The sequence below is a fragment of the Labrus bergylta genome, chromosome 8 (genome assembly GCF_963930695.1).
Source record: "Labrus bergylta chromosome 8, fLabBer1.1, whole genome shotgun sequence".
Taxonomy (NCBI): domain Eukaryota; kingdom Metazoa; phylum Chordata; class Actinopteri; order Labriformes; family Labridae; genus Labrus; species Labrus bergylta.
In genome coordinates this window covers 27,082,392-27,109,001 of record NC_089202.1, presented here as the reverse complement: position 1 = coordinate 27,109,001, position 26,610 = coordinate 27,082,392, and the positions used below count along the sequence as shown (strand labels likewise).

The 26,610-nt window shown below is 39.3% G+C and overlaps 1 protein-coding gene across 1 annotated transcript in view; it reads right to left on the bottom strand.

Moving 5' to 3' along the window:
- snrka (SNF related kinase a) overlaps window positions 1-23,723 on the bottom strand; it is a 42,931-nt gene extending 19,208 nt beyond the window's left edge. The window contains exons 1-3 of the mRNA XM_020637007.3: window positions 23,478-23,723; window positions 21,523-22,236; window positions 2,915-3,056 (exon numbers count right to left, since the gene is read on the bottom strand). Coding sequence (XP_020492663.2) covers window positions 2,915-3,056; window positions 21,523-22,111 — 731 coding nt within the window. The 5' untranslated portion in view covers window positions 22,112-22,236; window positions 23,478-23,723. The remainder of the gene's footprint in view (window positions 1-2,914; window positions 3,057-21,522; window positions 22,237-23,477) is intronic.
- Between the last annotated feature and the right edge of the window lie 2,887 nt (window positions 23,724-26,610).

The window sequence follows — 26,610 nt, the reverse complement described above, 5'->3', positions numbered from 1 at the left end:
AGTTAAAGTGGTTGAAAGACTAGAAAAAGTTCTATTCAACTGTTTTTTTTTACTGGGCCACTGACATGAAAAGTAGCTTTAACATACAGAAAATTTCAATCGCAAGCTGTTCATGTGACATCCAGCCTCTATTCATCTTCCTACCTCCCCTGTTATCCATGACCAGAATCGACCACATGAAAATGCATGATGCACTTTCATGTGGTCGATTCTGCCTGAGTCTTGTACAAGCATTTCTTTAATTGGCGATGTAAAGAGAGTTGGGTGGAGTAAGACAAATCAATTCTGAAAGTAGAGTCACTGCAGATGCCTGTTGTAAAATTGGGATATGGTTGGATGGAGTTACTGACATGGTGAAAATATAAGCTTGGGACACAGCATGTTACAAATAGCTCTTCTGCTCTGAAGTCAAAGCCCATCAGATTGCTTGCAGCTGCTTCAGCTTAACACTTCAATCTAGTCAGATCTTTCCTTCGACTCAGAGGAGATAAGCGTTTATTTCCTGTGTCTAAAAATACTCAGATGCGCAGTCAGAATGGAAACAAAGAATTGGCCTTCACAGCATGTTGAGCGTATGGGTCTTATTGCTTTTGCCCATGGAACACACTCATTGTTTATTTGCTAAATGTATAAAATGATGTAGGTGATAACTCACAGCTGTAGCCCCACCTTTGTATCAGGTTGCCAAGATTAAGGGAAGACCAGGGTCTGAAGCTAACTTTTGGCTTTTTTTGGCAAAAACATTTTATGGCAAAAAGGATTTTAAAATTGGTCACAAGACTTAATGTAGTGGTGAAATGGATAAAGCTTGATCCGTGGATCGATGGAAAATGTATAAACATGGTGTAGCCTATAGGCCTAATAAATGCTAGCGCTAAATCCCTTTGCAAAGTCTTCGTGAAAGACGGCAGTGTACTGTAGACCCCTGCTATTACAGTCTTGTAAAATATATGTTCCTATATTTTTCAGACAAAAAACAGGTTGCAGAGCGTTAATAAAAAGACCTCTGTGGATTACAGCAAACTTTTTATTCATTAAAAGATTTCAACTACTAGCTCCCATTTCTAACAGCTGCTCTGTTTGTAACCTGCATCATAATAGGTGCAGCGCTGCAACCAGTGAAAATGTAAACTGGCATTAAACAGATAGTTTGAAAACACTGGATTGCTAAAAAAAAAAGGAGGCAAGGTAAAGCTGATGGTGGACCACAAGGATCTATAAAGAAGTGCAATACAACTATTAACAGTCACACAGTAGCAACACGCATTGAAATCAAAAACTGGTCATCAAATTAGAGTATATGTTGTACTGATGGGATCAACCGCCACTGAAGCCTGATCTTATTTATTTTATTCACCAAAGCAGTTTTTCCCGCATTTGAAGATTGGCGGGTGCTAATTTCAGACATATAGAACAATGCTCAGCTGGATTAAAAATGGTGAAGTCACATATTTTTTCCAAGAGACATCACTCCAACTCCTCTGAACAAAATGCTTTCAGCTCTGTCTACAGCAAAGTTGTATAGCATCACAGCTGAGCACACAGAGGTCAGTAGTAGAATTGATCAACAATGATTTTCAGTTAAAGTTTCAAAATGATATCAGTCCAAAATGAGTGCAAAACAAATTCTGAATATCTTCTGAGCTAAGGATGTTGTCAAACCCACACATGAACTGCTGATGCTCAAGAAGATTAGAATCAAAAGGTTAATAGTAGGTACCAAAGAGTCTCTTTAATTAACATGAAAAAGAAAAGCTCTCTGGGCAAACGATTGTTAAAAAAAATAAACAGCATCATTAATATTGTCCTGAATAATTATAGCCACAGAAAATGCTACAGTGAATCAAAATGAACGCTGTGTATCCTGAGAGAACACATTTGCATAAAATCAAGAGTGTGGTTCACTAACACAGAAAATGATACAACTGCCAGTTTGTGTGCTTTACTGTTACTTATTTTGAGTGTGGAACGTGTTTTTGTGTTGGACTGCAGTTGGACTTCACTGCTCAGCTCAAAAGGCTTGAAGGGTTTTGGTCTGTGCCAGCTACAGGAGCAGCCTGGTCTACAGGGCCTGGAATAAATCAGTGTGGCTGCTGCGTGCCTTTATCTGCACGGTGCAGATAATTTAGAAAAGGAGTTTAGCTACAACCGACATACAAAGGTATAAATATTTAATATGTGTCTACTGTTTGGTGTTTTTCATAGAGTAACATTCATAATGTTCCTGGTTGTTGCTTGAAGTCTGTGTTCTCCTCACTATGCCTGTTTCAAACTGAATTTATTCAAACCATTTTAAAAGGAGTATATCAATTTCTCAATCCATCACAGCCATTAAACAAACTCAATTCAAATAAATTATTTGTTTCAGTTGCTGTTGCAGTCCTAATATAGGGCTGTGTTCAAAAAATTGATATGGCATTATATCGTCATGCACTCCATGCAAACACATCTATGGATGCAGATGTCAGAAACTATCCCGTAGTGTGGTGTTATCGTCTGGTATTAGCTACCAAAAAAAGTTACTCCTGGAGGCGTCCATGTTGCTTTTCCGACTTGCAAATTCCCAGCTCCGAGATCCGAGGTAAATGGAACGCAGCATCATTTTCAGAAAAAGTACCGGTAATGTCCATATCAGCGGGAATATGCTTTATGACTTAAAGTGAGATACAGTATATGCCTGTTACACTTTAAAAAAAATCAGAGTTACAATTCTAAGTGTATGTTGTTTGTCCTACCTCATAACGGCAATACTCTGAATTCAAAGGCTGTCCATTAGAAGACAGAAGAAAACTATTGTAATATATTCGATGTTCCAGTAAAATGAGAGTCCCTTCAGTCTTTCCGATTTATTCCCACTAGTATCAGTCATCAACAGAGCAGACAAAGCACTTCATGCTGCGTATGTTTCACTCACTCTTTGCAGGCGGCGGAGACGTGGGCCGGTACGGTGTATTTACAGTCCATGATCATGGTGAGGGTCTCACTGTCATTAGCCTCCTGGAAGGGGGGCTGGCCGCATACCAACATGAACAAGATCACACCGAGACTCCAGATATCTGAGGAGGAGGGAACAAAAGCAATTTAAATACATTTATATGTACATACTGTATATATTCTCAATCGATCAATAAATCAATACTTCATATGACAGAATACATATTCAAACAATATGCAGATACTACAATTATTTCTATACAGTCAGAATAAAGAATCCTTTATCCTTTGGACAGAAGACTGAGTCATTTTCACACAACTTGAGAGTCATAATAAATCTATGGAATTGAGTATCATCATTAGATACATTTTTAGGATAAAAAAAGAAAAGACAGTGCTGCAGATTCAGGCAGCTCAGATCAGCCTCCTCTCCCACTCTCATTAGTTTTCTTAATATGACACAATAACCCTGCAGGATCTAGAATATTATTTACTGTACACTAATTCTTTGGTCTATAGATTTTATTATGATTTTAAATACAAGCTCCAAGGCAGCGATCATTGCTACTGAGAAGTGAAAGCCCACTGACAGCTGATCCTGCTGTGTAGACGTCATCACTAATTGAAGTTATGTCACATCATTCTTAAGCGGAAACAACATCTCGGTTTCCAAATATGATTTTCTTCAGTGTTTCTTTCCTGTAATGTTTTCCGTTGGTCTTAACAAAGGATGACGGAGATGGCAGAGATGCCATGAATGGAAAACCAGAATACAAGCAAGAGAAGTGGGATGTACTCAGAGAGTTGGTTCACAAACAGGGAAGAGGCCTAACAGAAGAGGAATGTACAACAGTAAATGTCAGCTCTCTCTTGTCCTCTCTTTAATTACGTCTCTCTTCTCCCATGGTATTTAAACCAAGCCTGTGCTCGCAGCGTTCTCATAACAGCTGGAATAGGGAATGGCAGTATACCAAAAGAAGGGGCGGAGTGCTAAGTGTGTCCCTTTCTTAGAAATCTAAAACAAGCTGTACTATGTTATCATGGAAAACTATGTTTGTGCAATGGATGTCGAATCAGTTCAACCGTGTGAATGTACAGTAAGCTCATTCAAGTGTGCATATCTGTTGGTTGCACCCTGAGAAAGCAACCTGTCAGTATGTTGCAGAAGCACTGGGCCATACAGGCTTTATGCAACCAAAAACACATGCATGTTGTACCTACATACACACACATCTCACTTCAGCAGTGTGGACAGTGGCAACACGACTAACAGCAGGAGGGTGTGAAACAGCCTCCAGCTTGACCATTAATAACCTAAGCTGTAATGGATGGTATACTTTCAGCCCTAACAAAAATGTAACTTCTCATAATTTCATCAAATATGACAAATGTTGTACACCGTTGGTTAAGCAGAGCACCTCTCACCTACAGTCAGTCAGGTTTATTCAACCAGTCAGTGGTTAGAATTTTTACTAGAGCCATATTCATACAGAAACTCCAGAAAATGTCCAGAGTTTTCAGAGACGGTTCTCAAGTCCTTTTACAATAGGGTTAGTGGACTATTTAGGGTGTAATAATGCACACTCAGAATTCACACACCATTACAAAATAGCGTTTTCACTATATAGTGAATAGGGAGTGATTATGGACACAGCCCTGGTATAGTGACAACCCTGGCTGTGTCATTTCCATTTCTTTTTGTACGATGTGATATGTGTTTTTCATGAAATTGTTAACATGTTTTTAGCGTACAAAAATGTGAACACACAATGCACACCTTTGTCATCAAGTTTAGATCTCATTTTGGTGACTATAAAGTCTAAAAATATTTATTTCAAAGTAATATACAACTAAAGCCACACTCAAAATAACCTGTGGGAAACACTGAATCACGATCATTTCACTACAGTTTGCAGTGTCCTTTACCTTCTCTCTTAAACACATGAGGACAGAAAAATGAGGAGCTTCATTAAAGCACAGAGCACTTCTCTTTTAGTAACACTATTTCATGTCCAAACCTACTCAAATTATTGCTTTGAAACACTTGAGAATTGGTTTGAATATCTCCATCTACAATCCCCTGATTAGTAGAGAAGCAGAGCCAACTGACTCTGACTGGGAGGAAAAAGACATCACAGCAGCTCCAGTCAAATATTGGCAGCTCTGAAGTAATTACCATGATGAGGATTTTTGTAAGTAACTTTCTAATTAAGCTCTAAAGCTCAGATGCCCTCAATACTTAGTGGGTCGACAGAATGGAGCCATGATGATGCAAGTGAAAAAATGCAGACAAGTTAAAAAATCCATCTCTGAAAACTGTTTTTTTTTTTTTTTTAGTTGGAAAAGCAAGATAAAGACTTTCACATGATTTTAGCCACAAGCGCAGCCCCAAGTTAGCCATCAGATGCATTCCCGAATTAAGCTACTCCTATATATAGGCCCAACTTTGCTGGGTGAGTAGCACTGAAGGACTTAGCTTTAGGCTAAGCACTGCTGTGCTTAATTAGAGTAGAGTGAGCAGATGAGCTGAAGTGGAGCTCAGTGTTTTTTACAGCACTTGTTTGAGGGAAAGGATCAGCAAAATGGATTAATGTTCCTGAATAAATAAATGAAAAAGTGTGGAACAGCTTTCTTAGAATGCTGGTTCAATAAAAGCTGGGATATTGTCTTACTGTACATAGAAATACGAGGACTGGCAAAACATTGGAACCCCATATTTAATTAAGAATAGCACAAGGACAACATAACAAATGTTAAATCTGGGAATTTTCACTATTTCCCCAATTGATGGTAAGGTTGTCCCCCCCTTTCCACCCCCCAAACAATCCATTGAAGTTCATCTTAAGACACACCTGTACGCCATCAACATACTAGTGCTATAGCACATTGGCTTTATAGCAATGCGTGGCTCTGATCCAGCTTTTGAGAGTCTCTCTTATCCCGTCTCTCACAGCATCCAGGGTCAAGGTCCCTGCTTCATCACTCCTAACACGGAAAAGCAAACGACTGTCCCCGAGGCATGTTTTATACCAGTTCCATTTGCTTACATTCACTCAGCAGGACTGAAATAACAAGGCAATATAAAGGCTGGACACTGCATGCATAAATACTAGCTGAGGCAGGCTTTAGCTCATCTTATGAGAGCATAGTTTGAACAAGCAAAGCACAGGCTTCGTAGCAGTTTAGAGGATCATTTTGTTTTCTGTCAGACATCCAGATGGCATGTGTTCTGAGAGGAGGAAAAAGTGAAAGACATTAGTAACACAGAGCCACTGCTAAAGCTTAGCAAATGGGGTGTTACGAGGAAAACAGAAGCCGTTGATGGTCTAAAATAAAAAATGCTTTAAACATACATGTGGCTTACCACATTTTGAAACCGTTGATGTCTGAATATGCCCTTCAGTGTGTAATGGCTATCAGTGAAATGAATCTAGACCTAACCACTGCCCGAATAAAAGGTAAGGAAACATGTAAACATGTCCAAATATCAGTTGAAATACTTCAGGTGCTTATTGTACCCATCTCCATCACTATTATATTTTGGACCCTCTAAATAAATATCTTCCAGCCTGTACTGATGTCTCCCTCCTCTTTACACAAACATAGATTTAGAGAAAGGTTACTCAGCATGACATCGGTGTACAACTCTCCGCTTAGTGTACCAATTAGGGCCCTGCAATGTGTTGACAAACACAGATCAGGCTCTGCCCTGGTCTCACACTGAGGGAGGCTGCAGCTGAGCATGTGTTTAGCTGAGTATTTCAGCAAGGACATTTGATTCGATTAAGCTTGCAGTCTCATAAATGATGGACTTGATGTTCAGTGTGGACAGTCACATGCACACCGTTTCTTATGGCCTGACTCTGACTTGAACTCTGCTCATGGTTTAAATATGAGCTTTATCTCTTGAATTCTCAGAGAGTAGCTTGCTTAGCTCTGTATATTGAACTCCTTGACACTTCTTAGGATAGACTCCTGACGTCTGGATATCGTGACCAAACTGTTATAGTGAAAGTGAGTGGTAGTGTCAGCAGCAGGATTTTTAGATTTTTTTGAATACAAATGAAGATGAATTGATTGATGATTATTATTATTACTATAATTATTGACTTAATAATGGTTCTTTATTGTGTGTGGACATTCCCCCAACTAGAAAAAAAAAGGAGTTACACAACTATGGCAAAAAAATGGCAAGTATAAACAGGAAAAAGCAGCATCAAATGCCACGCAGCTCCCAAAACTGTTTATTTGATCAAACAGATGTGCAACTCAACGCAGGATTAAAATAGAGTCATGAGAACTTTAGTTTATATCAGTGGAACACACTCAACAGCATCAGACAAACTAAATTTAAAACAAAGCAGGCCGGCAGAGGAATCTGCGGTTGGAACTTTTTATGACCCGTGAAATCACCATTGAAGACGCAAATAATATCTGGCAATCTGACTCTTAAGGATTAACTGACAAACATTTCATTGGAAGTAGTGCCCCGCCAGTGTAGGACTTTGGAGACCGATACTAGAGATGGAACAGAGCCGATCTACGTCACTGATCAAGAAAGATCATTGGGCACATACTAAACTCACACAATCTCACTCTGAAGATATTCAGACTGAACTGTAAGAAGTGCCCACAAAATTGTCTCCATGACGACGTTCAGACGAGATGGAACAGCTTCTTCTATATGATCCAAAGTACAATTCTTACACTTGAGATTAAAATATTTACTATGAAAACCTTACAGATGTTGATGCTTCCTGTTTGTAGGTGAAGCCAACACAACGTAGAGTACAGCCTTACTCAAAATACTAACTACAACAACAACACTATTAATTATGGGGAAAAGAAATCGGAATCAGTATCACTTTCGGTACATCAGATCAGAAGTGGATCGGTGCATCTTTAACAGATAAAACTGTCAGAGGTTGCTTATATTACAGATCTCATGTATGGACCAGAATATATGAATTTCTTTATCTCAAATATGTCAAATAATGAACCTTTCTACTTTGATTTGCACTGCTAACCCAAAGATACCAAGACTGATGCTTTCTAAAGCAAATTACTTCTCTCAGATTTTTGTACAAATAATTATTAATTGTTAACTAATTCTAGTGCAGCCCCCCCCCCCCCCCCCCCCCCCCCAGCTGTGATGGCGTCTTTGAGGGCTTCTAAACAAACTACTAAGCTAAGAAGACTTTGTTAATTGATGCTTCACTTCTGACTGAGTTGGCCACATTACAGTTTAAACATAGCAGTGGACTGGCATAGCTGGTAAAAGATAAAAAATATTATTAATTAGTGTAACCCGGAGAGGGTGCAGAGGGAAGACAGATAACAGATAAATCTATCAGTTGAATAATTAAAAATTAGTCCATTGGCTCTAGTTTGACCATCACCAAGCCTTACTTCAGACAGCAATTTTCAATGTTAATATTACATTTACAGATTTAATAAAACCAACAATCCACACACAGAAACACCATGGTCACATTAACCAGACCAGTCAACTAGAGGAGCTCTTCAAGCCTTCAGACCCTCACACATGCTGTCGTCACTTCAACGTAAATGGTCCTGTCATTTGCAGGCAGATCGAGTGGAAAGAGCACTGTGGGTGACAACTAGATATGCTTAAGTTCTCTTTCTGTCACATACAGACCTGAAGCAGCTGCACCCTTAACACTGCTGTTCTGCTTTGTTTGGTAAAAATAGGACATAAGATGGAAATCAGAGACATGAGAGAGTGGGGAATAACATGCGGGACAGAAGCCACAGGTCAGATTTGAACCTGGGCCTCCTGCTTGGAGGACTACAACCTGCCTTTTCAACCTGTACATGAGGCGCCCGCACTGACCACTTGGCCAACTGCGCCCCTGCTGTTCAGCTTTTTTTAAATCAAAGAGGTCCTTAAAATAGCAACGTGTAACTTTTCCACCGTAAAATAGTAGTTTGAGAGCTTGATCTGGCAGTAAAACAACTTACACCAGGGAGAATGGCATTAATCCCATTTCCACAGAGCACCCTGGTCGCCTGTTTTCAGCACTATGTAACTTTGGCAGCAGGCTGCAGTTCTCTCACAAGAAGTGCCAAGAAGCCAGTTAGCCCATCTAGGTACTGTTCCATACAATGGCTGAGGCTAAAGACGTCTCTCTTTTTTAAAACTAAAATCCGCCGCAATGCCTTTGAGCTATCAAAAATGTTAAGTTTTGTCTTTGAAATATAACTTAGTTCCTGGATTGCCGTCCATGATATCTGTGGCTATTTAGAACCATGAGATCACAACCCATGAATCAAGTTCTAAATATGAGACTTTGCTCAGAATGACTAATACACTTGCTTCATTGAGGAAAATAAAACAAGCAGAATACTATTCTAAAAATACTTCTTCAGAAGTATTATGCAACCTACTACCCTACAAGCTTTTTTTTTAAAAGAGTTTAACAGACAGACAGAAAGAACATGAGTGGGAGAATGAGAGAAAATAAACTGAGACACCACTTTTACTGGACTGTTTCATCACCTCTTCCAATAGCAGTTAATACTTTGTTGAAACATGAATCTGTATTGACATTGGGTCATATATGTAGTAGAAATGTGAAATACATTTTGAAGTTGGTGCCCTCTTCGCCGAGAAAAGGCAGAAAGTGTCTTTTTGGCTCATGTGGATGAAAGACACCAAATCCCAGAATGCACAGCACCGCAGGCCACTCCCACTAAGGTCTTCGATTTCAAAATCAGAATCAAAAAGTCAAGGGGACACTCGACGAACTGTATTATTTTTGCACTCCCTCATTGGACTGATTTTTCAACACTGGAGGTTGCCCCTTCATGATGACCCATGCACCGTATAGACCTATGTATTGTAGTGTGAGATCCTTGCCGATATCCAGCTATTCATCGGAAAGTGTGAGGCAGGGCCACATCAAAAGAGCTTTTTTCTTTGACTGTTGGAAACTCAGAATCTCTTATGGTCTTTAGTTCCAAAGCCTTTGTTAGTGACTAACTGTACTCAGGATGGAGAGCACTTGGCCTTCCTTTGCTGGTTTGTCTGAAGCTTCATTAAAAACATCCCTGCCTTCAAATAGTGTTTTGGGAACACACAAGTAATCTGGACTTCAAATACCAACATTGTCTGACACTTTTGAGTCTTTGTAGCCTTACTAGTTTGTGAACTTGAGGCCACTTAAAAGGTTTTTAAAAACTCTAAATCATACATTTGTTTAATTAAAGTTGGACAAGTGTTGACACAGTTTCAATCAATGTTTGACATGGTAAAAAAAGATATGTATGTTTATGATTAAAAGAAAGTTTTAAATTAGGGATTCACTAAATGTTTTTTAAATAGGCATTTCTCAAATTGGTTAGTTCTTCTAATGGAGTATTTTAATTGGGTTGTATCGTTACGTTTAATATTCAAGAAGATTTTCAGGTGAATAAATGTCTGTGTAGTCACTATCTATCACTGACTGAGGGAACACAATGGTGTTTCTATAGGCCTTCCTCCATACTGGTAACTCACAGTAAACTAGGGCAAACCTGATTCCAGGCAGAGGGATCATCCATCATTTCTTCTCTGCGCAGCTAATTAACCAAACAACATGTCATTACTCGTGGTCATCTTTGTGTCCTATCTTACAACAGTAAACCGGTAGCCACACTGGACGGATGGTGGACTATAATGAGAACGTGTGATCTGGTATGTGATGCACATTAACTGGCAATGTGTCGGAGAATTCAGTTTGTCTTGTATTGTTTCTATAAAAGGATGGGGACAGTGAATTTATATTAAAATTGATAACAATTCCTTAATGTTCTGAGACTCATCACTACCACTATTGATATTTTTTCTAACATTTGGTTGAAATACACAAAATAAAAAATGTTTATTACAGAACTGGTATATCTATTATATATTGCTAGCAACAACAACAAAAAATACTGCCAAAAACCTAAAGTTTCTATCTTTTATTTTCTTTCTTCTTTTTTTATTTTTTGGCTTTTATGACTTATTCCAAGATAGGACAGTGGATATAGTCAGAAATCAGAGAGAGAGAGAGAGAGAGAGAGTTGGGAATGACATGCGTGAAGGGTGCCACAGGTTGGATTTGAACCAGGGCTGCCTGACCACAGACTCTGTACACGGGGTGCGTGCACTACTGTGCTACCGGTGCCCCTAAACTTTCTCTTTTTTTGACCTCACAATTAAACATCATGAGGATGTTTACTTTACCTTTGCTAAATATTGTACAGACTGATCTGATTTATCCTGACAATTCAAACACTGGTTTCAACATTGGATTAATTCATTGTTTTAATTATTTTGGATTACCACGGCTGCTTTGAGTGGAGGAGGATGACTGTCCTGCAGCAGCAGCTGGATCTGACTGAGTTTTTTCACAATGCTGATGTGCTTGTTTTCTTTCAATTACATTTGATTCAAAAATGTAATTAGACAGATTAGATAGATGTATGTTTGTCCAGCAGTGACTTGATATTAATGATGTGCACTAACTCGATACAATAACTGTTATTGATTTTCAGGTTTTGAAAAATGCAGAACCAGGTCAATATGGATCCGGGATTCAATCCCTTTCCAAATACCGAGTTCAAGGAGCTTGACCCAGGCGTGACTTGTAACAAATACACTCCTTCACGTGCTGGCAATTAATTAATAGTTCCATCTTTACCCCATAGCCTCAGGGGTAAGTTTAAAAACTTTTATTGCTACACACTTTGCATTCATCAGTTATTGGTTTTCTTAGTTTTTTTTAACTATTTGTGCTTTTGGTCAAAACTCTCTCTAGTGTGAGTCTGCATTTGTAGACATTTTCCCAAGTTTGGCCTGTTACAGAGATGAAGGAGTGAGGAGAGTGGAGGCAGAGACCCCTAGGGACTACAGGAGTACTAACTCCCACCTGGCTCACCTGCACGTGCACGCGTTGCCACAGCAACAATACCTGTATCACAAAAAGAGACTGAAACATGCCCTTTTTCAGGCAGACTCACATTTAAATTCAAGTTCTTAGTGTTCCCAAGAGATCTACATGATAAAGGAGTCTGAATTCAATATCATAACAGTAATTACTTTAACTCCAGTGTGCTTAAAGACACTTCAGAAACAATACCGTCCTTCTTTATCCCCATCTCCATCAGAACAAACAATGCAGTATGAAGAAACAGGAACTACACCCTTTAATTGTCAAATTCCCTTCCTCTACACAACTCTACTGTGTAGTTCATTTTCTTTTAAACCTACAACTATACACCAGGGCCTGAACTTTGGGGAGAATTGCAGGAATCAAACACAAAAGATCTAACAATGAGGAAAAATCCTGCTTAAATGTACAATAATGTTCACACAATGTTTGTCACACAGCAAAAGTTTGGATGGCTGAGTGCAGGATAGACTGGTCAAAAACACAGAAAAAGAATGAGTAACATAAGTCAGTATCACTTGCACATCAGCTCGCTGTCGTCCAACAAACATAAATACACAAATCCATTTGGGCAGGTGTGCAGTCAATAACATAGGTGACTGTCTGACAACAAGTTTCACACACATAGAACACAATTTGGCGGCTACCAGGTATGTTTAGCAATATTTCTTTGTAAGGATGGGATCCCCCCACCCCCGAGCCAAAAATGGATTTCATGCACCTCCACTTGTGTTCTTTATTAGTTGTAGTCACTATTGTCCTGGCATCCTGCACCAGCATCCTTCTTGTCCTCCACACCAGCTTCAGCACTCCTTGCAGATCCCTCTAACTTCTCCAGATTCAGTGTCAAACTCTCATCAGCAGAGTAACAAAGCTCAACCTTAACCACCACAACCCTTTTTTTCCTGCGATCATCTATCTATAAATCCAGTAATCTTTCCAAAAGATTTGTTCAAGACCACCGTGTTCCAATCGTCTTATCCTCCTCTTTCAAAATCCCCCTTTCCCCTAAAACACACAGACACACAAACATGCACCTCCTGAACATCCCCCTTTTCTGCATTACAGCAGCACAGCGACGCTTTAATTAGTGATGGTGGGATTTGTCACTTGGCATCGTTTCCTCTGCTACTCTGCATTCAGGCGTTTTGCTCTGATTAAGCAAGGAAGCAGCTTGAATTGACAGAAACCGAAGTACCAATAACAGGGGAGTGTGTTGAAGACACTGGGTCATTTCTGTACTAAATAACTCCATTACTTACAGTTTCAAGGATTTCAAATGAAGGTTTTCTTTGTTTTAACACTAAAAATCAGCCTGGTCCAAGCATTTTGATGTGGTGCAACTTCTACCCTTTCTTCACTTTCAAGTTTCTCTATTTTCTAGAAACCTATTTACTAGCAATGTACAATTAAAGGTATTATTTTAAAGTCACTGGCAATAATTTGAATAGAATTGTAATTATTGCCAGTGACTGATTTTCTAACAAATGGATATGGATGTACAACTTAGTTTGTTAGCTTAAGGTAAACACATAATGGAAATTGATATTAAACAGTTTTAGCATAAGAAATATTTTTCAAGATGAGATAAAAGTCACATGAACACTTCCATTTCTTATCAATGAACGACTGATTTGAATATTTTAAATCATGAAACCTCCCTATGATTTACTCTATCACAATACACAATGAAATAATTTGCTCATTTGTCCGGGAACTACAGCTTCAGTCTCGCTGAAGAGAGGGCAACATTTAGGTAGTGTGTGAAGGAATAAAGATCTGCTGTCCAATAGGGAGACAACTCAAGTTTTTTCTCAGACTTTCACACAGAAACGGGTCAAAAAGTGTTGACATCTCGTTGTGTAGGGCGACTTTGTATCAAGCTGTACTTTTCTCTCTCACCATGTCTTCTCTCATCATGCTGGCATCAGCTGGTGGTTGCATTTGACAAGCAATTTTAACAATATCAAGCAGCCTGCTGTAGCTGTAAACTCATCCAAACAAACTCTGTAACAGAGCACTTTATTAGGCCCAAAACAACTTAAAATATTCAAAACTTAAGTGTAGTATCTTATGTTTTGTCTGACTAACACATGTTAAAGAAGCAGCCAGAAAAAGTAAATACAATAAGTGTGTGGTTACTTACTATCTACCTTTTGCCTTTAGAAAACTAATTGAAGTTATCAAACATAAGCCTGCTCATCAGTCTATTAGCATGCCAAACAGCCAGCGAGGCCTGCCCAGTGGCCTGTGATGATACAGAATGATGAGCCTTATTGCACACAGCAGCACTACTTCTCATTTGGATCACTGAATGAAGTAATTACACCTCATCATCAGCCATGTTTTACTCTACACTGGGGTCATACTATGATATAAGTAAATCCTGCAGCTCCGTCTTTTGTAAGGCCAACAACACAACAAAACTTCACCCAGAGAATCTTTGTTTTGCCTTTGTTAGATTAGAGAGCTGAAGAGAGACAGGAAATGCTGGTATAAGAGAGTGGGGGGGGTGACATGGGCCGAGGTTGGATTTGAACCCACTGCGATGAAGACTAGAGCCTCCGTACGTGGGGCACACGACATAACCACTAGGCTATCCGGCGCCCCAAACCGCTGAATCTCAGCTAGAAACATGAAAAAGGGAGATCATTGTAGATATAGGGTATATGGAGATGTAGCTTTACTCCGATGTCAAAGCGAGTAAAGGTGGGCTTATTTTAAGATATTCAAAAACTGCTGTGTGGCTAAATCTTCAGAGAAAACGTCATAATTGCTCTCTGCTACTCCACCCCCATTGAAATTGAACTCTGAGTTGGCCGTAGTGAAGACGAACGGGCGAAACTGACCTGAAGAAGAGAATATGTTTACCGACGAGCTAATGTATTCAAGTATCAATTAAGTTTTTTTTTTAATCACAGCAGCACATACAGCTTTCAGTAGCAGTTCCCCCTTCCTTATGCAGTCTTTATACGGAACACCCGGTGTTTCCATGGCAACGGAAAAACATGCTGTGTCTGTCATGATAGTGCTGTCACAATTATGTATGTTTTCAATAAAAATAGGCCTTAAGATAACATAAAATATGAATAATGAAGTTAAATTCATTCAATACAAATATCTCATAGTTAAACGTAGGTTTCTATCAGTTCATCAGCTACTGGCACCTAAAATAAAGACTTAATTTTTAACTCAATCCTCAACACTTTCCTGAGAACTGTCAGGGGAAAGAGACACAGACCACAAATGAGAACACATCTGCTCTGACTGACTCACTGTTTAGCAGGCTCACTATGTGCCGGTCAGATACAGCACAGTGTTGGCTGTTTCTTCTAAGATGTGAACTTTTGGAAAAGTCAGCCAGAGAGTGGCTCAGCGCGAGTATTAATAGCAGATGTGTCAGATCCAGAACAGACCTCACACCTGCCAGCTCAACCTGGACTGCTGTTGGGGAAGTGGAAAAGGAACAGAGAAGATGACAGTGGGACAGGGTGTGCCAAAAGAAGACATCTCACACTTAGGTTGAAAACAGATACAGTGTAGAGCAGGGACATTTCAACAAGGTCAGGTTCTAGAAACTGTCCTCAAGTGAAGGTCCAGAGCATCATAATATCTAACTTGTGCTATGATTCAGTGCTGTATGTTTTGAAGGAGCCTAGTAGTTTAATTCAATGGTATTAGATTTAATATAAAGTGGAGAGGGTACTCTCTTGCTTCTAGTAAAATAATGTTTGTGTTTAAAAACAAAATACATACAGCTTTTGAAAAAGCCTTTTCAAACTAAAAAGGCTTCCATTTGGAAAAATGTAATGAAAGGCGTAGTTTGAGTTTGCACATTTCTTCTTGTTGTGAGCATGTCTGAGTGTGTGTGTGAAGCTCTCACTGTGTGTCAACACGACAGGCCTCTTGCACTTCTGCAATGTGAAAATGCAATGCAAAACCACGAACTGGGACACCAATATTAAGCCACTGCTGACACATTGTGTAAGTGCAAGGGTGTAATAAAGGTGGAACTTCCTTCTCTGTTCTAAATTTGTAATCTTTAAAGGGTTTCAGAAGCAAAAACGGGAAGGAAGAGAGACAAGTCAGAGAAAAGAGTAAGACAGCAAAAAGGAAACTGAGAACTGACCAACTTCATTGAAGATCAAAGTTCAGCTGAAAGTTTTGGGTTCAAAGAGGTTCAACAAATGGATGACATCTATTTTCAGATTTTCACACTGTCAAAAATGAGTGAGACAACTCAAGACTTCTTGCTCAGCAGGGCTCCAGTGTGTGACCAAATATCTTTCAAGCACAACTTAATTATTTGCAATAATCACAATCGTGCACTAATTTCACAATAAAAGTCCACCCTTTCCAAGCTGGTGAGACTCTTAATTATGATAGAGTCCTATCAGGAAATGTGCTGTTTACGGCAGCAGCTTAACAAACCTCTGCAGGGGAGAAACAAAACTTAAACCCACACAAGATCTACACACTGTGACTTTTAAAAAACGTATTTCTCTGGTCTCATGCACAGAAATGAGTTAGATGTCCCATCAGCTGGCTTCTTAGAGCGGGAGGAAGGGCTCCGAGTGTGTGAATATGTATTCATATGCTCAATTCCTTTACTGCGATATTTATATACTGTTATGGGAAAAAGCAAAAAGAATAGAGTGATTTGAATCATGATGACATATCACCCACCTCTACCGGATGTCCACAAAATATTAAGCGGATAAGAAGTAGTGAAAAATAGTCCTTGACATGATATTTGACTGTGCTCTCTTTTGAGTCACAGTCACACTTTTGAGTAAGCTTTGAGCTAGCTACACTCAATCAAATCATCGACAACACACTGAACACTGAGACTTTGTTTCCAGCTATCTTAAAGCAAAAAACTGCCAAATTAACAGTTGATGAAAAGCAACGTTGTACCCAACTATGTGGAAAGACAACGCTAAAAAAACACATGCAACATCACACAAACAAGTACCCTCTTTTTTCAGCTGGTCTCCTTCTGCAAAAGTTGCTCTGACCCCGAAAAAAAAAAAAAAAACACTTTGTCTTTTCCACTACACCCCTTACTGTTTCTCTTATGGAAACTGTTGTATGGTTTAAAAAAACACAGTGCCAAATAAAAGGGCTGTATGACAGCCAGTTGAAGTGGTAAAAAAACAAAACGATATATGAGTAAAGTGTATGTTTTAAGTGATATAAATATATATTTTTACAGGTAGGACTTTTTTCCTTAGAAGAGGATTTTAAGATTGTGAACAGATCTGCACATTGTTATTTCATCCAGCTGCCTAATGTCAGCCTTCCTGATGAACCTGTTCCTCCATGTACCATGTTAAAGATCATCAGTCTATGACCTGTCTGTGTTAAGCAACGGTGCGTAACTAGAAAAGGGCTGTTCTAAACTGTGCATTTGTGTGCGTCTGTGCACGCACACCTTTCCATCCTGGTCTGTCATTAAAAAATGCTTTAGGCACAGAGCAAAGCCCCGAGTTCAACAAGAAGAGCAGAGGTTTAGAGTGTAAATGAAATGTGTTACATTCACAAAACTAACACACCATGGGAATTTGAATACATGTTTCTTTGCATATTCAAACTCCAATGTGTCAGCATTACCTTTCATTCACAAAAACAGGTCAATAGGGGTGTGCGGTAAACCGGTATCAATACCGCCACCGGCATAAAAAATCTGCCAAGACGCGGATTTTTGCCGTACTGTCATCACCGGTTTAAATACACACTTACAAGAATACAAGAGAAAACACAGATTGCTCCACATGTTAGCCACAATGACGGATAATCAAAAGTAGTGTAACATAGGGTTAGGGTTAGCTCAGATGAGTCCCCCGGTCTTCAGAATGTTACGCTCCAAACACTGATAAAAGGGCTCCGCCTCCTCCCAGTGTCAGAGCGGGTGTCTGTGTTTACAATGAAAGAGAACTGCACAGCAAGCAGTTAAACTTGTATTCTCCCCTTTCCAAGTTTCAGCAAATTAACAGAAACATTAAGTTTACCTGCTCGCCTGTAGCACGTCTCTTTCACTCTGTCTAGGGCTCCGACACAGGCTATGTGCTGGAACACACAAAGAAGCGGAGTGTGGTTCTGACTCGTGGTGAAAGGACTAAAATTCTCCGCTTATTGTATCTCCGTTAAAGCTAATATGATTAATATTCCATTTCCAACAAATCTTCCACGATAAAAGTCTGTGCTTTTCAAGTAGTTGAGACGCTTTATAATGATAGTGGTGTTTTCAGCAGCAGATTAACACCAACTCAGACGGAGAGATTTTAAATTTAAACACACATTCAGTCAGAAGATCCAGAGATCTGAACCACTTTTAAAATCATCTTTCTCTGGTCTCATGCACAGAAATGAGTTACATATCACAATAAACAGGTTACTTTGAGGGGGACAAGGGGGACTGAGTGAGAAAATGTGTTTGCCAATCCATTGTAATACTGTAATGACGTGATATTAACGTTAAAGGGAAAAGCTAAAAATAATAAAATACTGAAATATGAATTTGTGGTTATATTACATCACATAATCTCCATCAACAGTTTGTTGTACTAATGAACTGTCAGCTCTGGATTACACCAGAAGTCTACTTTCAACACAGTGCTGCTTAAGAAACCATCATAGTCAGATTAAGAATTGTAAATATTGAAGCTACACATGTACATTTATTGAACTGTTGTAGCTCCACTGAATAACCTCTTACTGTAAGAAAAATCAAACAGAGCCAATAAGGGTTTAGATGGTTAAATGGAAAGCGATGACTTTAGTCTGCGCTGCTATGACTGCACATCTTTGGGGGCAATACTAGCATGTTGTTGAGCAAGCTTATCATTTATTTCTTCAACGACCTATCTATATTTGTCATAGAGATTATTGTAAGGACAATAAAAACTTTATTGATGAGGCAAGCTTTTACATCTTTATAAATTAAAACCCAGTTCTATTAGTAGAACCTGAAAGACAGCCATCCTTCTGGCATTGAAACTTTGGCTTTCAGCTCAACATACCTTGCTAACTCATTTATCTAGCTTAGTAGTACATCCCTCTGGCCTTGTCCAAACAACAGCATGGATTAACTGTTCTTCTCATCCACTGGCAGCAGGCAACAGTAACCACGGCTGCAATTAAGAGCCCATCTGAATGCTCTCTAGAGACACAGCTTTGATGCACTCCTGTTGCAGACACCATAGCCTGGCAAACAGCTCTGCATGGCTACTTGTACAAGGAAAAGATTTTGTAATTCAAGGGCTTTCTATCATCATCATCATCATCATCATCATCATCATCATCATCATCTTCTTAAGTATGCCAAGAGCACACATGCTGAACCTCTAAATCCATGCTTTAACCTCTCCACTATCAGTTGGAACATCATGATTAGATGTCACCCTCCTTATTAACACGCGTTGATTGAATTGCTTTTTATCCTGATTGCACTGCCATTAAGAAGATAAATTGCAATGTCAAGAAATGCAATTCGCAACTGAGTTACACAACAAAAACACAAGTCTACCTTATGATGCATACCTGTTTTAACTTCAGACAAGTCCAAGGACAAATACAGCTTCTCTCGATTCAGGAACAGGAGCATCTCTTTCTGAGGCCAGGGATGTGGACGTGCAAACAATAAGCACCGTCACCTCATTACACTCATTATCACAGTAACAAACAAACAAGGCTAATGGCATTGACCAGAGAAGCATAAGTACCAAAACAAGCAATGCACATCTGCAAAACTTCACTGAACTGCATCATAGCACACAGATCAGGGCAGACTAATATTACAGCCCCAGAGGCAATCCCATCAATGGCCAAGAGTACAGCTAACACAACAACTTCAGAGGACTTTGTTTGTCTTACATACCAAGTAGACATAAGATCAGAGACCTGAGAGCTGTATACACAGGAGTTCAGGGATGTAAATAAATGTATAATACTACAAACAGGGCATCAGTTGAAGGCAAGGGTCTGAAATTAGCAGCTGCAAATGCGGGTAGATTTATAAATCATGTATAAAAACTATGCTGAGTATTAACCCAGGACTTCAATCTGTGATTCAATTAAACTGTACATAATTAAATGTACAGTAACAAATGTGCATGCGAAACAAGAACACAATTTATCGGTTAAAAATATGCTTGGCCGGTGTTTTTTTTTTTCCCTCATCTATCACAGCCAAATGTCTATTTAAGCTCACAGTGTAGCCTAAAAATGATAGGTACATCTTCATGTGCATTTGTTTGTTGCTTCTACTGTACATTTAAAAAGACAGCCTTTTAAGAGAAGGAGGGAGGGGGCTCTCAGGCTGCAGGCTCAACTCAATTTCACACAGAAAGGTTACTAGTTGGTGGGCAGGAAAAACTCTGGGTTAAGTTGAGATGAAAAAAAAAAACAGCCTTTCACGTTCACCCCAAGATCAACCCAAACATTTCTTAAAATGTTCTGAGTTTTGCGTATTTCTTTAAAAAAAAGCTTCTTCTTTTTTTCATGGAGGGGTCGCAGACATTAGGTACTTTATAAGATTGTTGGTTAATGGTCAATGTTCCCCTCAGAGATGTTGTGCAGAGCTATCTACCTCCCTCACTGTCACTATGCAGGGTAAAAAAATACCATACCTAAGTTCTTAGGATGAGCGACTATGTGTGGGTTTGTGTGCATGTGTGCGTATAATTACATATAGAAAGTGGCCGCAGTTTCCTCAATGCATCCGCCTCACTTCTTAAGTTTGTGAGAACCATGGTTAAAAAAAAAAAGAGGAAGCAGAAAACAAACAGTTGACTCTCTCTGAAAGTATTTCCTTCATGAATATTCAGCCAATCCGTTCCAAACAACCCCAACAGCGGGAAAGTTAGCTTAATTGGGCACTTGTGATCATCCATCTGGACTTTGCCCAATGTTTTTGCCACCATTAAAGCTACCTGATATGAAAGGTATCAGTCATGGGCGGACACACAATCTTTCTGACTGCACTCTGTCAGCCCTCATAGAAAATCAATGAGCCAGTTAATTTAGTGCAATGGGACACCCACAGACATCAGTACTAGTAGTGCTGACCTTGTAGCACATGGCCTATGGCAGCCTACAAAATGATCAGTGTCAAGTGCTTTTCACAGGATACTGCAACTGGAATACACAGTTTGATATTTCGAACAAGTCCTACCATGCACACTGTGCTACAAAGGGCTCTGGCATGTGACTGATGACTGTTCTGCTTTGAGGCTTTCTAAATACAAAAAAAAAAGAGGCAATGTTGAACATGTGTTCAGGCCCCACAAGGACACTAACAGGCAAGGTGTTACAGCGGGTTTGACACAAAAATGTGTGAAACAGGTGCTAGCCACTTTGCCGACCTCATTACACCACTGTGCTGAAGCCAGGTTGTAATGTGACTAAAAAAAAGAGATGTCTTGTTTCATGACACAGTGAGGGGCTTTTAAGGTGGAGATGAATAAAAAAACAGTTATTAGATAATCAATGGATTAAATACAAAAGCAGGCAAAACCATGCCTGTGTGCAAGCAGCAGACTCTGCTACATCTAGCCCACATCCTGTCTGCTAGTTCTTCACTGTAAATATCTGGCATTTTCTAATTAACAGTGTGACTCATTACATTACGTGGCTTAAATTCTTTGCATACCTACAGCTGGAGCATCATACTCATCACCCAGCAGTATTTCCGGTGCCGAGTACGCCAGAGATCCACAACTGGTTGTCAGCTTTTTCCCTGGCTGAAACTTGTTACTGAATCCGAAGTCGGTGAGCTTGACGAGTCCTTGTTTCTCAAAGAAAACCACATTCTCAGGCTTAAGGTCCCGGTGCACAACATGCAGTCGGTGGCAGTAGGAAATAGCGTGGACAATCTGGGCAAAATATTTCTTAGCCAGCTCTTCATTCAGGCCCTCCTCGTGTTTCATGATGTAGTCAAACATGTCCCCTCCATCGCCAAGCTCCAAGATGAGGTAGAGCTTCGTCTGAGTATCAATAACTTCATACAGGCGCACAATATTGGGGTGCTGGACCAGCTTCATACAGCGGACTTCCTGGAAAAGGTGGCCAGTGGCCACAGTGTCCAGCTTGGTCTTGTCGATCACCTTCACTGCCACTTTCTCCCCAGTGAAGACGTGGCGCGCCAGCTTGACGACGGCGAAGTGGCCACGTCCCAGTGTCTTGTCCAGATCGTAGAGGCCAGCGATCTTGCCATCATAGCCCCGCTTGAAGCCTGCCATTGCTGGAGAAGGCGACGGGGACAGGAGAGACCCCCCTGCGGGCAGGGGCCGGTTGGCTGAGTTGCGTGGGTCCAGCTTAACTTAATTCATCGAAGGCTGAGGGAGAAACCCATGGCTCCGGCTTCCTAAAGGACACAAAGACACACACAAAATGACTACAGTTTCACTCAACAATGATCACGATCAAGGGGCAAAGATGACTATTAACCAAAATATGTCTCCTATATCTGTATCATCCTTCTCCCCATCACCCCCTGGAGGTGGTGATGGGGAGAAGGATGATACAGAAACTGTTTAACATTATGGACAATAACATGCATCACTTACACAATCTCGTGTGAACAAAAGAGTGTTTTTAGTGGGAGGCTGCAAAAAGGACAGATTTAAAAACACTTTTTTACCTACTGCAATTGCACTTTATAACGACTCTCCTTTAAGTAAGGACAGAAGACATTTAAACTTTTAAACTTTAGCCTGAGCTGCATATATCAAACTGTATTTTGCACCTGTATATTTGCACACTTGACTGCTTTTTTTTAATAATAATTCTTTGTTTGTCTATCACACTATGCACTGGCAGAGCTAGTATTTTGTACGCAATTTGTATGGCCCTTTATGTATGGGTGGGATATGCATGTATATATGTGTTGTGTTGTGTGTTTGTATGCATGCTGGCTGCTGGAACACCTACATGTCCCTGCTGGACACCTAAAGTATATCTTATCTTATCTTATCTCAAGTGATATAGAAATGAATCAAAAGTGAAACATTAAGAAGAGTAAGATCTGCACCTGCCTCCTCCTTTTACACAGAGTGAGGCATTGAGCAAGAGTAATACTTTAATATATCAAAAAAGTTTGTCATGCAGTCCTAACAAAGAAAAGCAGCAGACATATTTACATAAGCACTTTGTGCATAATTATCCTGCTTTCAGAGGCGTTGTGCTTGTTTTGACAGGAAGCCTGCTACTCTCATGTTAACTACTCTCTTCCTCGTGTTGCTACACTAAAACCAGCACAGCTATAACTTACATAAATATGCAGTATTTTTCCATTTGAGTATGTTTGTGCATCTATCACACTTAAGTTTTTAGACTAGTCGAGAAGTCAGCTGCATAACGGGGCCCAACAACTAATGTTAGCTTTACGTTAGCAGAGGCTAGTTCGTTTGTTCATTGATTCATCAGTGTTAGCTTTACTGGCTGACAAACGTCAAGTAACCGTCGTTTCACGTCGTGTTTCCACGGTAAACTGCTAACTCTTAACACGGTTAAGCTCGTCGTGTAATAAGAGGGTTAGTAACACAGAAGCTGTCCCAACAACTAGCCTTAGTTAGCATGTGGCAAGCTAAAGTTACTACGGCTCACCTCTCCAGCTTCTCCTCGGTAAACATAAAGCCTCGAGTCCCGCTCCTTTTTCCGATTGCCTTGGGTCCTTCGGGTTGATCTCTACTGAAGCCTGTTGCTTTTATTGGAGTAAACCGATGGTGGTGGTGACAGCGGCACTCGGAAGGCGCCTATGCTCAGAGTTCATTTGTAAAAACGAGGCATTGCATCGTTGGCAGCGGCAGCCCCCCTAATCGGAGTCGCTCTATCCTCCCAGCCGAGGCGGTGTGGGGCTGTAAATGCTGCGTTCAAGTGCTGCGAAAGAGTATCGAAATTTCCAAGTCAATCACACTTTCCTAGCTAATACATTACTATTCCTTAATTAATTTCCTGTTAATACATTTAATATAAGATCTGCTGCCACAACTGAACAGTTTAAGTCATTTTAAAAAACCCCTTTATTTTACTTGGCTTTTATCTCCAGTTGAGTGTTTTATCCCAGCAGCAGTGTCTACTAGAACTTTTACTGTTGTTTTGTGTTTTAATTTACTTTTAATTTTTGCTTTTGTGTGTCTTTATGATGTTTTGGATGTAATGTATTTTGCCTAATTTACTGTACAGCACTTTGGTCCGCCTCGGCTGTTATAAATGTGCTATTTAAATAAAGTTGACTTGACTTGGAACAACATACATCATGTAGAAATTAATTGCGCCTAGAGATTCAGATTCAGATATTAAATTGTCATGTTTAAAATAAGTGCAACAACATTATTTTTAATCCACAATGAGCTTTTAGATCTTTTTAAAATTAAGAAAATACATATTTTTTTCTGACTGTTTCAGGAAAATTGCTAGTCTTTGAAAGTAAAAAAAAAAAAAAAAAAACCTAATTTATTTTCTAAAGGTTTTATCTCAACTCAAGAAACAGTGGCGGTTCTAGACCACTTTCACTGAGGGGGCCAAACTGGGGCCAGTTGTTTTGTCAGAGGGGAACATTAAACCCAGGTGAAAAATAGACAAAGATGATCGCTTTAAAAAAAAATATATACATATATTATGCCAAATAATAGTGCACATCACAAAATACCACAACATAAAATACCATGATTTATATTTCTTTCAGTAACAGTATTTAATACTAGATTGTGAGTACTAGGGGGGTTCTTCCTTTTGGAGGGGTGGCCACAGGGGGGACCAAGCTCAGTGTTACAGGGGCCCCTGTTGGCCCCTGCCTAGAACTGCCCATGTCGAGAAATAAGGCGTAAATGGCCTTTTTAATTCGTCTTACAATGTCGAGCATAATCATGGACCCTGACATAATGTCGTTCATGCATGTAGCTGTTTTCAGTTTTTAATTTTGCGTTGTCGTTTCTATTGTTTTCCTGTACATTTCCCAAACCTTCAATCATGTTTTAGTCTACTTTTGGTGCTTTGGCAAAACGTGTCTCTTGAACGCAGTTGTTCAACATAATTTGGGAGTTACGGGGGCTTCTTGAACGCAGCATAAGAGCATCACCAACTGCATTCGACTCTGACGTCAAACAATTCTTTTGATTACGAATGCGTGCAGAAAAATTGTCATCCATCACTTAGAAATATATCAGAAACTATAGCTGATATTGATGTGGACGAGTTACCTTAAAAATGACGAGTTTTGAGATTTGCATAAGCTTTGCATGACGTGCAATGTATCGCTCCTGTACATAAGTACACCTTATTTTATTACAAAGCAACAACATATATAACCATATGATAACCATTTAATATTTTTGTTTCATACTACAAGATTTGCACAGCCGATTGTGCGAGCAATACATTGCCTGTCAGGTTCAGCTTGGTCTTCTTAATAAACGGCCTGCAGTGACATCTAGTGATGGAGAAAATAGTAGTATTTGTTTGGCCCTAAATTGAACCCATATAGACGATTTGTTTCACTGTTTCTCAGTAATTACCTGCTTCACATTTTCGCACAATACATATTTGCATGACATGATGAATTATCAAATTAAGAGTGTCTTGTTGTTTGGCCCATGATGTTTTGTACTGGGTTTAAATTGAATAAAACATTTTAATTTGAAGGCATTTTCCTTTAAGCAGGCCTATACTGTGCACGGTAACAATAGCAGAGTAGTTAAAATACCTGACTTTATAAAAGACCTGTAGATACCAAAATATGCAGATTCTAATAACAGGTAAATTATTCTAAGAAGTGACAAATAGTTACCTCTTATTATAACATTATTATAACATTAATGGTGGCTACAGTGTCCAAGCAGGCATACATAGGCCAACATAGCAGTGGTCAACTTTTTGAAATGCAGACATAAGTAATGATAAGGTTCATTTAGAGAAGAAAATTCAGTAAATGACTAAAGAGTCACAATAGGTGCTTATGGCTGACACTAAGCAGTTAAGATCTTACTGGGCCTACTGTGAATGGCAGACAAGTCTATTTGGTTTGGATTTAAGATCATCAATCTTCTGCAGTCAGTAGTTATTTTGGTTGGAACATCGTGCAGCTTAGTCCTCAAATGTTAGCATGTATGTGCGGCACTCACCCGAGGGTGGTACACAGGGGAACAGTGCACCCTTCATACAACATGCTGGCAGTGTTCCTTGCTTTTTTATTTTCAGACTCAAGATGGGAGTGTTGCTTTGTATTTAATGTCATCAAACTGCACTGTACAAACTGTTCTTCAAGAAGTACACAATTTATTTATGTTTGCTTTCCCAGAGATTCAGGGGAGTTTGATAAAGAAACTCTAGATTTAGATCTTTATTTTCTACCTCGTTTACCGTCTCTGAGGCAAAAAAGAACCTTTTATAAAAGTCTTTATAACAGACTCAAAGGAATAAAAGTTAAAGTTCTCTGGTTTCAAGGACAACACATTTAAAAGCAAGAAAAAGGTTATGCAGATAAAATAGACAATTAATAATAATAATAATAATTATTATTATATAACATTTAATAAAAGTAATCACAAGGGGAAAATGGAATAAATCAAAAACATATCACTAACATAAAGTTAACATTTTTTTCTAAAACAATGCACACTGTTTTTCACTGCTGATAAAGCATGCTGGAAAATGTTAAGAGAACATCCAGAAAAATTAATCTACACCTGAAGTCACAAATGTGGAAGTTTCCTGTTACAGTATCACTTTAAATTACTTC